Below are 16,838 nucleotides of genomic sequence, written 5' to 3' on the forward strand. Positions count from 1 at the left end.
TGTGTGTGTGTGTGTGTGTGTGTGTGTGTGTGTGTGTGGTGGTGGGGTGTCAAGGTACACTGGTGGCCTTGATTACTCTTTGCAGAGGGGTCCCATGTACAAATGACAAAAATACAGGATGTGCTAAGCAGGCAAAATGACATCACAATATAGGAGGGCTGTGTGTTCTGAGTGGGATCTCATTGTATGAAGCTTCGGGCGGCATCCGTGGAGGCTTTGCAGAATTAATGGGGGCATTTTTACCAAGCCCAACTCAGTAGTTGCTTTTAGCTCTTAGTGAGTGAGGGGCTCGGTGTTGTAGTGTAATCAGTGTCTACTAAATGACACCAAATACGATGGAGCATCCTTTCTCCCCGGGAAACAGCTCTTACTCAGCACAAAGCAGCCTTGCGTCTTGCTGTTAATTAGCTCTGGAATCGGCTTTTTCCTTTCAATTGTATGAGTACCAAGTATCATAAAAAATTACAGGTTTTTATTAGCTGATGTGGTTTATTTCAATCAGATTATTGTGGAACATATGGACAGTAATGAATCTTCAATTGTGGTAATTAGGCAACTTCCCAACATCCAGTAGAATAGAGTTTGTGGGGATTTAGTTGCTGAAACTCAGTACTGTCGACAAAGCCTGTGAGTTTGAGGTTGAAATTACAGGCTTCAGCAGCAAAAACCCTGGTGGCTTAACTGTTCCTAAAATGAATGTAACTATGAGGTATTATTAAGTTGTTACTTGCACGCTCTGTTAAGTCTTCTAAGTATTGAATTAAATATCATCGCCGTGGTAGCTGTACGGCAAACATTACTAACTCTTTGCTTGCCTGGTGTGTGGCAGGGTTGCACTCCCTGGTTCCCTTGCAGGTGAGTGTGGCTGTGTGACTAGTTTCAGCCTGTGGGCTGTGAGTAGCAGTGATGTCACCTCCAGGCTAAAGCACTTCAATGCCACTGCACCCCAGGGTGTCTCGTGCCCCTCCCCACTTGCTCTTCAAAGGTTGCCACTTTGAAGACTAAGGTACACCATAGTGATGTAAGACATTTTTCCATAATTAACAATGGTGAGATTTTAGAGAAAAAGGACCAATCAAGTATCTTGCACAAGGTCCATATAAGGGAAATTGCAGGCTAAAGAGGAAGCCCTAGAAGCATCCGAAGAGCAGTCTCGGGTCATGAACGCTTTGGGAGTCATAAGAGACTGACGCTTCACCGGCAGTCTTGTAAGCCTGAAGGCAATGGACCAGGACCCGAGGAACCGTGGTTTCCTACCCAGTTTTCTACTCGGCCAACTGTTTACCAAAGATAATAAGAAGATATTGAAATATTCAAAGATCATCCCCCCCCCTTCCCTCTCGCCACAAAGTAAACTTCTGGAGATTGAGCTGCTTCACAAGAAGAAAGAGAGCCAAGAGAAAGACAGGCTATAGAAAAGAGGCCCTCCAACCTAGGGAGACAAAGGGATTCCCTGCAAGGCGGTACCAAGAAATCCAGGGGCAGGCTTTTCCTTCAGGGTTAGCAGCCAGTGCAGTGCGGAGCGCTCTAGAGAGACAATAGGATTGACAGACTACTTGTGTTTGGATTGGGAGAGGGCTGTTAGAAGTCTGATGAGGAAGTAAGAATGGCACTAGATACACAGAACACCAAAGCAAATAGAGAAACACTGAAGCCGCTCTTCCAGGAAAGATCAAACTTTGTTTAAGGCAAGAAGTGTGGCTATAGGATTCCATTTGTATAGTGACTTAACCGAAATGTATTGTGGTAACAATCAAGGGAGAAGAGGGACAGGAGAGAGTGGGCGAGAACGGAATCCCCCAATGAAAAGATAACGTTCTAAATTAGGATTCATTTACAGACTACGAATAGCAGCAGAAGCATCTTCTTCAAGTGAGCTTCAAAGAGCCCATGGGAAAATTCTGCTTTTATTCCATTTTTCTACAAACTTTTCAAAGCCCCCTTGTAAGGTTAGGATCATTAACTAGTAAACACTTTCTGAGAGGAGTTTACGAAAATAAACTGGAAGCTTCAAATATATGTCCTTTAACCGTTTTGGAAAATTATTTTCAAAAGCGTAATCTTGGATATGTGCACCATCTAACTCTAGACCTCTTTCCTGTAGCCTTTGGGAAATTTTAATAGATATATAAGTGTGGTCACATTTGGGGGTGCTGGTCAACCATTTTCACACACACGGTGGGGAAAATAGATTTTTAAGTGAAAAACTCAGATTACAAAATTAGCTTATGCTTTGAAGGCATTATTGGATGTGAAATAAGCGATACAAAAGTATATATGAATACCCATTTGTAAACTTATCAAGGGCTCATGCGGGAGGGGGGAGCGGGGAGGGAGGGGGAAAATGAGGACCTAATGTCGGGGGTTTAAATGGAGAGAAAATGTTTTGAGAAACAATGTACAAATGCGCTTTACACAATTGATGTGTGTATGGATTGGGATAACAGTTGTATGAGCCCCTAATAAAATGTTAAAAAAAAACAAACAAACAAACAAAAAAGTATATATGTTGTATGGTTCCACTTATATGAGAAGGTATCAAGAACAAGCAAATGTGTAAAGACAAGTACAAGTGGAATAAATGTCACCGGGAACTAGGGTAGGAGTTGGCGTGAGGAGTTACTGTTTGATAGGTATAGAACTTCTGTTAGGCTAGCAAGATCTGGAAATAGATAGTAGTTAGTTATACAAGCGTGGATATACTTGACACCATCAAATTGTACCACCGAAAATGGTTAAAAGGGCAACTTTTAGGTGAATTTTGCCACATTTAAAATATAGAGATAAAAAAACAAAGCATGAATGAACTAATTCACGCTGGCAGTTCAAATCCTCCCATCAAGCTTCAGTTCAAAGATGCATGATACACGTGCAGAGTAAAGAGAAAAATTCAAGTCTAGAGAAAGGTCGGTGGTCTGTTTTAGTCAGGAAACTGTAGCATGGAGGACTTCAGCAAATGGCTCAGCAAATACAGGTTTCTACTGTATAGAGGGAAATGGTTTTAACAGAAGAATTAAACTTCTATTTTTAAATCCATCTTATCTATGGTATTTTCCATTTTATCCATGTATGTTTTTTCAAATAAGAAGCAGCAAGAGTTTCAAAGGTAATTTTATCCAAAAAACCTAACACGTTACTCATTTCCTCAAACTGCTTTAAACAGAAAGAGCCAAGCGCATGTGTCTCTTTATGCTGATGGCAGCATTACTGAAAATAAAGTTTATTTTTGCTCCACAGCCTCACCAACACTGGGTATTCTTGGTCTTTGTAATTTTAGCCACTTTATAGGCAGGTGGTGGTATTTTGGGGTGTTTCAAAGGAGCCCTGGTGGTACGGGTGGAGGACTGGGCTGGGGGAGGCCCGCGAGTCCAGCCTAGCCTGGGGCTCCGAGGGAGAGGAGACCTGGCGAAGACTCCCCTCAGAATGACAGTCTAGAAGCCCCCGGGCAGCTCTGCTCTCTTAGAGGGTTGGCATGTGTCCACATACCACCGCGGGGTGGGATAATGATGGGTGTCTTTGGCTGTTCGTTGGTCGTGGTAACATTTCTGTTTAAATCTTTATTTGGTGCTCCGTCTTATTCGTGTGTTAGGGCTCTGTGTATATAGTCTAGATACACATCTATCAGATAGGGGTTTCAGACATATTTTTCTTTTGTTACCCTACTACTCAGGTTTACAGAGATTTCTCCTGGGCGTTCTGGAAGCTTTCTTAGGTCTATGTTCCATTTGAGTTCATTGTTATTTATGATACGAAGTAATGGTCAAGGTTTATTTTTTTACATGTGGATGTTCACTGCTTCTGCCACCACTTACTAAAAAGCCTATCTTCTCGCCATTAAGTTACCCTAGCACCTTTGTCAAAAATCCTTTGGCGTTGGGTGAGGGGACAGGATGGAAACCATACTGTTTTGATTATTGTAACCTCTCAAAATTTTGTTTCAAAGTTATTTTCCCTGTTCTAAGAAAGCAAAGTTTCTTCTTGTTCCATATCTTTAGCTTTTCCTATATCAACTTTAGAATGGGCTGGTCAGATTTGACCATCCCTTTAGGGAAAATTCACATCAGGTCTTCTTTAGTTTCTGTCCGCGTGTTTTCTTTATTTTAATCAGTCTATAGGTTTCAACGTACATACTTGCTAAATTTGTTGCAAAGCACTTCATGTTTTGAGTCCCTGGGTGCCTGACTACCATCCAGAAGGGAGGTGGTTTGAACCTACCCAGCGGCTCCCCGAAAGAGGTGACCTGCTTCCTGGGGGTACATCCTGACAGCCCTTTGGTGCCCGGTTCTTCTCTGAGGTACACAGGTCACCATGAATCAGAATCAGCATGACTGCAAATGACAACAGTGGTTTGCTTTTGTTGATAGTACTCTCAATGATACTGTCTTTAAATTTCTCTCTCCAGCTGTTCACTGTTAGTATATAGAAATGCGGGGCCCTAGTGACACTGTGAGATAGGTGCGGGACTCGTTACACTGGTGTTTCAAAACTACCAGCTACTCCACAAAAGAAAGTTGAGACTGCTCCTGTACAGATTTACAGTCTCAGAAACCCTCCTCATGCCACGGCCCTTTCATACAGTTCCTCATGGTATGGTGACCCCCAACCATAACACTGTTTTCGTTGCTACTTCATAACTAATTTTGCTACTGTGATGAATCCTATAGGGGCACTGTGAGTCAGCATCGACTCAATGGCAGTGAGTTTGTGTGCTTTTTAGTGGAGTTTTTGGTAGTTTCTTTATGATTTCCTACATAGATTTTATCTGCCAATAAAGACAGTTTATATGCGTTTTTTTTTTTGGTCAAGCTTTATTATAGGAAGTTCATCTTTACGTTGCCTAGCATTTAATCTAAACATTTAAGACCATGAAACACCACTGTCAGGTCCTAGAGGACCTAGTTACTTTGAACTTTATAGCATACAAACGTTTAATTTTTAACAGGTGTATATTGTAGTGCAAATAAAACCAGAAGATTGAGATAAACGCGATTTTTAAAACATGAGAAACCAAATTCACTGCCATCAAGTTATTCCAGCTCATATCAGCCCTTTAAGACAGAATAGAATTGCCCCTTTGGGTTTCTGAGACTTTCCATCTTGACAGGAGGAGACAGCTTCATCTTTCTCTTGTAAAGAAGCCGGTGGGTTTGAACCACTGACCTGTGATTAGCAGCTCGTAGCGAGGCCCACTCTGCTACCAGAGCTCTTTAAAGTATGATGTATTTCTTAATTTTATTGTAGAATTTTAGAAATAAGTCTATAACTTTAGGTATCACCTTTAATGACATGTCATTACATTATTAAAATACCCGTATTTTTATGATCATAAAAGGTTATCATTTATGAAATATTGAACCCATGACCTTAGCTATTCTGTTATGATGAAAGACCCAATCTAACCTTTCCTCGAATGTGATATTTATTGAAATGAAACTTCCCGTTTCCGTTACTTACTAGCTTTGTTAGGCCATTTGTTAATAATGATTAAGGTTTTGTAGAACTAGGTTGTCGCTCTTGTCATCTCGTTTAATTTTAATAACCAGGGAAGAGCATCCAACCTAGAGACTATCAGGTACTCGTAACTTTTACCAGATACTAAGAAAAAGCAATTAAAACTTACAAAAAGAAAATAATTTCTGATTGTTTAGGGGAAACTAACTGCTTTTACACTGTGAAAGCAAACGTCTTCCCTGGAGAAGGTGTACTTTATTCGTCTGTCATCAGTCACTGTTAATTAATTCATTGAACACAAGCAGCCCGGGTCAGGTGGCACTTCAGGAATGTGGCAAGAAGTGTACTGCATTTGCCTTGCGCAGCACGCTCTTCTGAGACCTGTCTGTATGGGGTCGGTTGACACACCATCTGTAGAGCCTAAGGGGCCCCTGAGTGTACGTCACTAGGGGAGGGACAGTGTGGAAACACAGGGTGAGAATGGCCATGCAACTTGAATAGGACCACTGGCGCTGAATTGTACATGTGGAGATTAATGAACGAGTGTAGGTTGTGCTGTGTATCTGTTTTCAACAGCAATAACAAAAAATTAACTATCAAAGGCAGGGGGTAGTGCACTGAAAGGAAGCAGGGCAGGCGAAGCTATGGGAGGAAGCGAAAGGGGGAGCTGTAGTTGGGGAGATTAGGCCTTATATTTTTGAGGAAGCCATCTATTTTTATGAGAGTACTTATATAGAAAAGAACACCTCCCGTATGAATACAGCTCATTAGGTTTTCACAAACTGACTCCCAAAAAAAGCAGCCTCCTGGACTAAAAGTTAGCAGCTTTCTGAATGTTCTGGTTTTGGTATAGGCGCTGCCAAAGCTATGTCAATGTCGTAATGATAGCTTGCTGCTCGTTGCCATCAAGTTAATTTCGTCGGCCGGCCCCATGTGTTAAAGGGTAGAACTGAGCACAGTAGAGTTCTAGGCTTTGGGGTTTGTGGAAGTCAGCCTTCCAGGGTACCCCAAGGTGGGTTCAAACCCTCAGCATTAGGTTTGCAGTCAGACACAAACCTTTTGCACCATGTGGGGGCCTAGAATGTTAGCTCCAATTGTTGTTGGTTGCTGTCAAGTGAGTTTTTACCCAGCAACCCCTGGTGGCTCATGGAGCCACCCATGCCTCTGTCTAGGCTGTGATCTTTATGGAAGTAGGTCTCCAGGTCGTTCTTCTGTGGAGCTGGGGGTGGGGGGCGGTGTTCTAGCAGCCAAGCACTTCCCCTTTGTACCACCACGGCGTCTTCATGGCAGCCCTGTGGTGGTGTACCATCAAATCAATTCTAAGCGACCCTATAGGCGAGAGTATAATGACCCGTGAGGACTCTGCTTTAATCTGTAACCTCTGCTGGAACAGATCCCCTGGCTCGCCCGTGCATCCGCTGGTGACTTGGGATCGCTGACCTTTGGTTGGCAACCAAGCACTTAACCTGCGGACCACCGGGGCTCGTCCATGAGAGCCTAAGCAAGAGGAAGAAAAAATCCTCTCCCAGCAAGTTGATTCCGACTTACAGCAGCCCGAAAGAGAACTGCCCCCTAGGGATTCCAAGAGTGTGAATCTTTACAGGAATAAAGAGCCTCAACCTTCTTCTCCCCAGAAGCGACAGGTGGGTTTGCACTGCTGACTTAGCAGCTCTGTGTTTATCTTCCAGCACTTGCTACTCCGTGTAAGTCATTCTGTTAGTAATTCTCCTTGGATAGACTCCATTCTCCATACTTTTCAGACCTGAAAAGAGCAGAAAGGCTTTAGCATAAATTGTGATGTAGACGTTGTCTGTGTTGGCCCTTTGTGGAGCACTTTGTGTGGACAGGATCTCGTGTCATGTTGGTGCCATCCCTGAGAGAGGCGGGTTATGATCATGTGGGAAACAGAACAGTTATTTCCCAGGTTGTGCCAAACCCAAGGTGTTGTTTGCAAGTCTGACTGTACACTTGGAGGTCAACTGCTTAAAGGTTATCTGCCTGAAGGTTGTCAGCCATCGAAGGCATTCAGGCCCTATTATCTGTCCCACCCAAGGGTAATGGGTTGTCCCCTGAAGGAGACAAGCCAACTCAGGGACGACCACGGTTAGGCTGTCATTTTGACACTAAAGCGGTGGTTCTCAACCTGTGGGTCACGACCCCTTTGGGGGGTCGAATGACCCTTTCATAGGGTCACCCAATTCATAACAGTAGCAAACTGACAGTGATGAAGTAGCAACAAAAATAATTTTATGGTTGGGGGTCACCACAACGTGAGGAACTGTATTAAAGTGTTGCGGCATTAGCAAGGGTGAGAACCACTGCTCTAGGGCCTGCGTGTATGCCTTCCTGTCACGCATATGTCTGTTGTACAACCCCTTCCTGTTAGGTCTGTAGCTACCTGTAATTAAGGGGACTGCCACACCCCTAGAGTGTATGTAATAAACCTGTTGGAAACATATTCTCTCTCTCTCTCTCTGCGCAGATCTGGCTCCTGAAGTCATGACTGTCCAGAGGCAAACACTTGCATGCTGTCTGTCTCTTGTCTGATGTCTCTTTAATTTTGCCCCTCAATTACACGACCGCCCCATGGACCCATTCGATTGTGGGGGCTGGTACCCCACATGATCAGATGTGGGTTAACGATACAGACGTTAACACCCAGAAAAGTAACCTGCCCACCAACAGTCAGCAAAGTGTGTGTGTGTGTGTGTGTGTTTTCCCTGTTCCCATTTCTCTCTTTTTGTTTTTTAACGTAATTTGGGTGAAGTGTACCGGGCAAGTTGGTTTCCTATTGAACAATTAATATACACACTGATTGCAATCCCCACAGTGGACCTGCGCTTTCCCTCTTCCTGTTGGCATTGGTATTCTTCCCTGTCCCTTCCTGCCTCTGAGCTGTACACTGGACAGATGCTGTTCTGGGGAGCTCGTGGGGTTGGTTGTTCTAAGATGTGCCTACCTCCCAGTGTCACTGTTCGCCTTAGTAAATTGTCAAGTGATGGATCCACTATGGAAGCCCAGGCCATTTGACCCCACAGCCTGCATCACTGGGTGGTGAGTTATCACAGAGTAAATCACACAGCTAACCTGAGGAGGAACGAAGACTGCGAGCCAACAAGTCTTGTTGGATAATGTCATTCCCAAAGGCTGCATTGAGAGAGGACGGGAGACAGAGACCGAGCTGGAATTGGGGAGAGTCTATGTACGAAGTCCTTGGAGGCATGAATATGCTCGGTGAACAAGAGCCTTGACCCCTTTCCAATGGAGTCCTAATAACTACCCTCTAGGAGCTCCGGATTCAGCGCAGCACGGCACGCAGGCGCACCTCTGTCTGTGCCAACAAGCGAGGCCTGGTGCAGAAGAGCAGGGCGGGGCTCCAGTGTAGCTGAGTCTTCTTTGAATGGGTGAATCAGGCTAAGAGGGGGTGGCTGGGAAGGGCTCCCAGAACTCAACCACCCTAGCCCCCTGTTCTTCCTACAGGAAGCCACCAGGCAGGTGATAAAAGGTCACCCTGAGTGACTGGCCTGCTGACCGCTACATCTCCCAGTCTCAAATTCATCATCTTCCTCTTGAAGTTCTTCAGAAATCCTTACCTCCGCGTGTGTCTGTTCCCTGTGTTTTCTAGTACCTGCGTAACCCCTGTGAGTCTGTTCTGGCTCCCAGGTACTCGGTGTGCAGCAGGAGGAATCCCAGCCAGGCCTGTGCCATCCTCAGCACTACCGCTGTGTTTGAACCCATGGTTGCCGTCACTAGCTCAGTTCATTGCTCTGAGGCTCCTTCTCTTTTCTACTGGCCACTCCTGTTTCACCAAGCGTGCTGTCTTTCTCCAGGGACTGACCCTTCCTCAGAGCGTTTCCAAAGTACGTGAGGCAGCGTTTTCGCCCTCTCCTCTTCCAGGGAGCATTCCGGCTGTCCTGCTTCCAAGGCGGGTTTGTTCGTGCTTCAGGCCACCTGTGATCCATTCACAAGCCCCCACCAGCACCACCGTCCAAATGAGCCCATTCTTCGTTGGTCTGCCTTATGCATTCTCCTGCTTTCCCCTGGGGTGGGGTGACCCAGAAACAGGCTGCGCTGTCAGCACGGTGGGATTGCCTCTCAAAATAAAAAGACTCTTTATTTGACAATCCCCCCCCCTAGGGTGCCAATGCAACGGTGCCTTTGGGAGACCCAAACAGACATGAGGGGCCGGCCAAATGGCCGACTGTTTCCCGGAACCCCGATAGGAGTCTGCTTATGGCAGCTTCTGGGTGGCAGGTGGAGGATTACCACTGAGTCCCGCCCTCCCTTCTGGGTGGTAAAGACACCCAGTGCCCATTTCCCTGTCCCCTGGCTATTGGTGGGCTGTGCCTCCCCCCTTCCCGTGGACTCCTTTTCTGCCAGGAGAGTTGTATGTGCTGGGGAAGTGTCTTCAAGCAGCATCTTTGCCTGTCTTAGGTGCTATAGCTTTGAATTGGAGATGTGTGCTGGTTTGGTGACTCCGTTTTGGTATTTAAGGATTGATGGCACTGAGCTTTCTCTGTCAAAAACAGGTTAACTCCCCGACATTTCTGTCCAGTGACACGTAGTGTTTTTTTCCTCCCAACAAGAGCTGTGTTGGGAGGTGTTCCTTAACCTGGTTTTCTTCCGGCACCTTTGGAGAGAGTCGGCTGCCATCTGTGGTGCTGGCCCTCTAAGCTGCGAGCACACGGGCCAGGATGGAGCCGTGTCCATCAAAACACGGTCACTGTTGATGTGCATGATCAATCACTGCAACAACTGGGGAGATGAAACCCTATGAGGTAATAAGGCCCAGCTTCGTGACATCCTGTATCTAGAGAGCAGACCTGTGGCGATGTGGCTAAGGGGAGCCCCGTGTTGAGCCCACTTCTGGTCGTGCTAAGGTTGAAGACGCACCGACTGGTGTCTAATGGGACTTTTCTTTCCATAGGCCACTTGTGAAGAGCTGAAATCTGCCTACCGGAGACTGTGTATGCTGTACCACCCCGACAAACACAGAGACCCGGAGCTGAAGTTACAAGCAGAACGCCTATTTAACCTTGTTCATCAGGCTTATGAAGGTCAGTGCAGGGCTGGACTGCGTAGAAGCACCCTACAAGCAGATACTCAATTTCTCAGAGCCCTGATTTATAGCATGCAGGAAGTGCCTGGATTATAAATTAGTTCCATCCCTAAGTTTGTCTTTAAATCAAATTTGTATGTAAGTTGGAACAGATAGGTACAATTGATATCTACTGTTAGATACGTATTTGTAGTATTAGTTTATAGTATATTATATACCTTGTATGCATTAGAGGAACGTTAAAGATGTACTTCCAGACCTATTAGAACATCTTTAACCTAATAATACAGAACTAATAATAATGGTTCTGTGTGCACTGCAAAGTACCAAACTGTGCGTTATTACAGACCATTATGTTTACCTCAAATTTCTAATAGAGCGGGCTTCACCAGGTTGGTTGGTTTGTAACAAAGGGCTACACACAAGTTGGATGTTCATAAAACCCAGGGACCATGTGAAGACAAGAGAGAATCCTCAGAGATAAATAAAGAAGGTGGTTTGTGTGTGCTACTGACAGGGTCCTCTGAGAGAGTAGGGAGATCAACATGTGTCCAGTAGATGTGAAGGCATATTCTGTATTTCACTTTATACCGAAAAGTGAGATGTTCATGACAAGCAAAATCAAGCTGGGGTAGAGGGTGTGGGGACCACCCTTCCATGACCTCATTTCACTCTGGTCAGAGGGACAGCCACTTGCAGGGGGGTCTTGACCAGAAGCCCGCTTCTTTGGTCACATGCTGTTGTCTTGAGTGGCCGGGTGAACTTCACTGCCATCTCGGAATTATCCGCACAGCTTGTTAGTGTGGGTTTGGAGATTTGGGGAAGAGTTAAGAGAAAAAGGCCGCCGGTGATTGTGGAAGTGCTGCGGCAGCAAACTGGCCTCCAGTGTGGGCCTGGAGGGAGACGAGAGTGAAGCAGTGAATAAATAACTCCTTATGAAATCCTAGAGATTAACGGAAGAAGTTTGGCTCCCATGATTTCCAGCGGTCAGCATTTCTTTCTTCCCCATTAGATTTGAATATGGATAGAATCATTTATATCACTTTTTAATTAGGCCTAAAAATATATGGGAAGTCTCATGGGGGGCGGGGTAGATGAAAAGGTCTTGAGCAGAAATTGGCAGAGTAGGGAGCGGGATAACTACCGTGAACTTCACTAACATTGACTTGGCTACCCTTTGAATAGCCCGTGCCCTTATTGAGAGCTCCTTCTGAGGCACTGCAGGCAACGTGGTCAGCACCGTGGTGACAGGCGTTGTGTGTCATAGTTAAAATGACTTATAGGTGAAGGAGAGGCTTCGTTGCTCTTGCCGACCTCTCCGCGCCTCTCCGACCCCCGCGTCACGTGCGCCGCTCTGCTCGCTGCGGCCGCCGCGGGCTCCGTGTACGCCTTCTCCGCGCGCCCGCTGGCCGGCGGGGAGCTCATGAGCCTGGCCTCGCTGCAGGGCAAGGTGCTGCTCATCGAGAACGTGGCGTCGCTCTGAGGCACCACGGTCCGGGACTACACCCAGATGAACGACCTGCAGCGGCGCCTCGGCCCCCGGGGCCTGGTCGTGCTAGGTTTCCCGTGCAACCAGTTTGGGCATCAGGAGAACAGCAAGAACGAAGAGATTCTGAATTCCCTCAAGCACGTCCGACCTGGCGGCGGGTTCGAGCCCAACTTCTGCCTGTTTGAGAAGTGCGAGGTGAACGGCGCCAATGCACACCCGCTCTTTGCCTTCCTCCGGGAGGCCTTGCCTGCGGCCAGCGACGATGCCACCTCCCTCATGACCGACCCCAAGCTTATCACCTGGTCGACATCTCTTGGAACTTCGAGAAGTTCCTGGTGGGCCGCGATGGTGTGTGCCTGTGCGCAGGTACAGCCGCCGCTTCCCCACCATCGACATCGAGCCCGACATCCAGGTCCTGCTCTCCAAGGGGCCCGGCCGGGCCTAGGGCGCACCGCCTTCCCCCAGGCTGCCTGGCGGTCACTACGCGGCCTGCCTTGCGTGGGGACTTCATCAATGAGGGTGTTTCTTCTAAACCCGAATGGAGGAACACCCGATGTCCGGGAAAGCCCCCCGCAGGCCGGCACTAGCCCTGCCTGCCCCAGCCTCCCCTCCCAGACCAAATAAAATTGTTCCGCTTGTAAGGAAAAAAAAAAAAAAGTGAAGGAGAGAGGTGCAGTACGGGGTAGACTCCCGTGTTAGACACCAACGACTCAACTCCCGGAGAGCCCGGGTATATGGAGTTGAGCTGTGCGGAGGGGCTTCAGGGCTTTGGGACCTTTTCAGAATTTCGGAAGCTGGTCGACAGGCCTGTCACTGCGGCACCTCTGGGTGGGTTTACTTGCCAGCCTCAGAGCTAATTGTCCAGCGCTTAGCCGTTTGCATTGACCGGGGCTCAAGACTTTCTTAGGAGCTCATAAATAAGAAGAGATTACAAATAAGGTAATAAAATAGCATATCAGGTTTTTCCAGTTTCAGAATCTGTCCCTAGTTTTACATTAAACTTCTTTAGAAATTGCGACGAACTCTTTTAAGCCAATGGGCACTTTATATACTGTGGCAGAAATTGACTCCTTTTAAGAGGATTTACTTTTAAAAAGAGCATCAGTACAGGTGCCTTACAGTGAAAAATGACGTGGACACTGAGACACAAGTCTAGTTCTTCTCATTTGTACCCACGTTTCCATGGGGCGTGGCTCGGACCAGAAAAGCAGTTAGAAGGAAAGCAGTGTATGAAAATGAAGAGGGTCTTCGGAAGAACTGGAAAGCATGAGAAAGGTGGGCTGACCTGTGAGCGATGTTGTCAGCTCTCAGGTAGGCCTGGACGCTGAACTTTGTAACCATGTTTGGTTTTTTATTTGCAGTGCTCAGTGACCCCCAAACCAGGGCCATCTATGACATCTATGGGAAGAGAGGACTGGAAATGGAAGGATGGGAGGTAAGCAACGGCGCATCTGGTATCCCAGAAAGCTTCGAACAAGACAGAACCATTCCCACACCCACAGCTGTGGTCGCGTCTTTGAGAGCCGGCCCTTTTCTTGCCTTGTATTTGGTCGTAAGAGGTTGCATTCTAGGCTTGACTTTGCCCTTTTCTAACTCGCTAAACTTGACCATCTGCCATGTTAACTGGTCCTCAGTTTCCTGACCTGTCAAGTAAAAAGGAAGAGGGGTGGGCTATACCTACTAGTAATTTTTAGCCAAGGGCTGGGCCTGGGGTGGGAGCAGGCAGAGCGGGGTGGGGCTGGGGGTGGGAGTGGATAGTAGAGTGTCTGCACAGGCGCCATCCTCTGCCTACATCCCTCCCTTCCACCCGCCACACTTCTGGGCCTCTCTCTCCCTCGTAGGTTCTAAATAATTGCATTTAGAAAACGGTTCTCTCGGGACAGTGTGGTGCAGGTCAACAAAATGGCAGCGGGAAAACCTGCTGGGTTACATGCTCCATAATCCCCCTTCCAACTGCGTACTGTGGTGGTGGTCACTGCCCTGGGGTCAGCTCTGATTTGTGATGGCCGGATCCTGTGGCTCCCCAGGATGAGTCGTGAAGCTGCACCAGCCCATCAGACTGTTGGGATATTAGAACACAGCAAATCGTGTCTAATATGATAAGTTAAAACAGACAACAACTCTGTCACATAGAGTACCCTGGGCAGCCGTGCTCTGTGGGAGCAATAGGCTAAAATTTGGAAGACTCCTTTTTTCTGTCACTTTGCCACTGACTAGATGTAAGCCCTTGGGCAAGTCACTTGGCTGCTTTGTACTTTCATTTTATTATCTGAAAAGGGAGGATGTACAGAGCAAGTGAAAAAACAAATGCAAAAATGGGTCGTAAAACTCTGAATTTCTGTTGGAATGTGTAGAGATGTTAATATTCAGTTGGTTCTAATGACTAAGAAATTTTGGTAGACTTAATGTTGACATTGAGCATAATCATGTTAAGATTTCCCTTAAAGTTCTATTTCGTTTTTGATCCTCAAGCATGTATGCCCATCTACTAATTCCAATATGCAAGCCTCATGAATGCCTTTAGGTAGGTAGCGGAAGAGGAACTACCGTATATACTCGAGTATAAGCTGACCTGAATATCAGCCAAGGCACCTAATTTTACTACAAAAATTGCATTAAAATGTGCTGGGGAAACTCGGCTTATACTCGAGTATATATGGTAAATGGATTCCATTCCCTTTCCCACGACTGCTTAATATTGGTGGCTCGTGGACCATATGGAACCTATGGCCATGTTTAAATTACCCCACATGATGAATTTCCTTTTCAAAGTTGGGAGATTGTGCATGAAATCCAGCCTTCGGTCAGGAGTCAGCACTCAACTCTATCTACGGAGCCACTGCCCTTCCGACAAGGCTGTGCCGTTTGTCCGGGTCCCCACCACTCCCTAGTGCCACTCAGCACTTCGCTCATTGACGTGCCCTGTCTGGAGCTAGCAAGCATTTGGTTGTGTGGCCTCTGGCGTGATGAAATGCGCAGTGCCTCCTGTCACGTTCATTCAGTGTAGCAAAGTGGTACGGTTAATAGCTTAGCAGTTTCTCCTCCAAAAAGGAAAGCAGAATTGTGCTTTGTTTCCGCTTCTCCTGGTGTTTTACCTGCCACCGTAAAGCTGCATTGTTTGTGCTTCGTTGTGGACGGCAGCAGACTGGTCACTGACAGCTGAGGCCCTGTGTGTGTGGTCTGGCGCTGCTGTCACAGGGTTCACAAACGACGTGCCTCATTACCACAGCCAACTGACAGACAGCTCCAGAGGCCAGCGTCCAACATCCAGGGGTTGCAGGAGCCACGTTCTCCTTGCTGGCCTCTGCAGCTTCGGGTGGCTCAGGCAGTCCTTGGTTGGTGGCAGCATCCCATCACTCCCACCTCTGCCTCCACCTTCAGGTGGCCATTTCCCCCTCTGCACCTGTCTCTCTCTCTTCATAAGGACACTAGTCCTGTTAGAGCCCTCCAGACTCCATTAGGCCTTGTGCCAATTCAAATAATTACATCTGCACAAGCCCTGTTTCCAAAGGTCACATTCACGGTGTTAACAGGGCTTCAGCGTTATGTTTCAGGAGCCACATTTGAATCTATACCACCTATTGCTCCCCTGAAAGTCTGGCATCCTAACGCCCAGCAGCATGTTCCCAACTCAGAATCTTCCTAGCAAGGTCGTTCTCAAGTTCCTGCTGCCGAACCGAAGTCACACACACACACTGCCCCCGACGGGCATGGGTGGTGAGTCTGAAACCGTAGGAAGTCGTAGATGAGGAGGGCATCTTTGGTTACACTTTCACCTTCTTGTTTTTTAGTAAACTGCTTCCAGGAAGTCGGGTTCTCGTCCATCAGAACGGGCTTGTTTTTTCTTTCATTCGTGTGTGTGTGTGTGTGTGTGTGTGTGTGTGTGTGTGTGTGTGTGTTTTAATCTTGATGCTAAGCCTTCACTGCAAGATTAAGATGCCTTCAGTGAAGACTACTTGGAGATACCTCCCCAGACATTTACTCCGAGGTGGATCAGTGTCTTAGCATACCATAGGAAAATTGAACCCATCATTTACACTATAAAGGAAAAGTCTTCCTGAACTCCAGCTCATTTTATGGATCTGGCTTCCCCATCCCTTCGAGGGAATCCTGGAGCTGGATGGATTGTTTAATATGAGCCTTCTCCCACGTCTGTAATCGCTAACACTCCAGGGGGGGGGGAGCTGTATTCCCTTCCTGCTGTTGCCAGTATTTTTAGTCTATTAAACTTTTCCAGTTGCTGAAAGGTGTATCTGTTCACTGCATATTTGTTACAGGAAGCATCTGGGTCATCAGTGAAGGGTGAAGGACATTGTTAGGACCAGTGGTGTCACCCAGCGTGGTAACTCATGGTGTTGTCACTCCCTACCCCATGAGCCACCTCCCGTACCTGACGATAAAGAAGCCATAGTCATGTCAGGTATCCATTTTAATCGAAGAATCATGCAAGGGAGCCTTCAGAAAGTTCCTAGAAAAGTAAAATTGAAAGATAATTGGGTTTTTCCATGAATTTTTGAAACCCCCTCTATCATATAGTTGCGTAAATTGCTTAAATGTATTATTTTTTGGAGTATATGAAGACTAACGAAATGATTGTCTAAAATCATTCTACATTGAACTACATAATTAGTAACTGAAGGGGAAGCTTTTTAGTTTTTTCCCCTTTAATTACTACTTCATTCTTCAAAAAGTTGCTGTTGTAGGTTCACCAGTACTAATTGCAGTAGTATCCCACACAAAACAGCAGCAACAACAGGAAAAGTAGTAGCACACCTAAAACGCCAGCAGCAGCAAGTGCTTGTAGTGCATGTGGGCAAACCACGGGATTGCAGTGTCCTT

General features: G+C 46.6%; 1 protein-coding gene and 1 pseudogene across 1 annotated transcript in view; both read left to right on the forward strand.

The window, feature by feature from the left end:
• Positions 1 to 16,838, forward strand: part of DNAJC11 (DnaJ heat shock protein family (Hsp40) member C11) — a 61,036-nt gene that overhangs the window by 10,814 nt on the left and 33,384 nt on the right. Inside the window, exons 2-3 of the mRNA XM_004705194.2 lie at positions 10,379 to 10,508; positions 13,361 to 13,434. Of these exons, the coding sequence (XP_004705251.1) occupies positions 10,379 to 10,508; positions 13,361 to 13,434 (204 nt within the window). The remainder of the gene's footprint in view (positions 1 to 10,378; positions 10,509 to 13,360; positions 13,435 to 16,838) is intronic.
• Positions 11,056 to 12,464, forward strand: LOC105978852 (annotated as a pseudogene).

This window comes from Echinops telfairi, unplaced genomic scaffold (genome assembly GCF_000313985.2).
Source record: "Echinops telfairi isolate 266 unplaced genomic scaffold, ASM31398v2 ScPeMD7_7457;HRSCAF=8495, whole genome shotgun sequence".
Taxonomy (NCBI): Eukaryota; Metazoa; Chordata; class Mammalia; order Afrosoricida; family Tenrecidae; genus Echinops; species Echinops telfairi.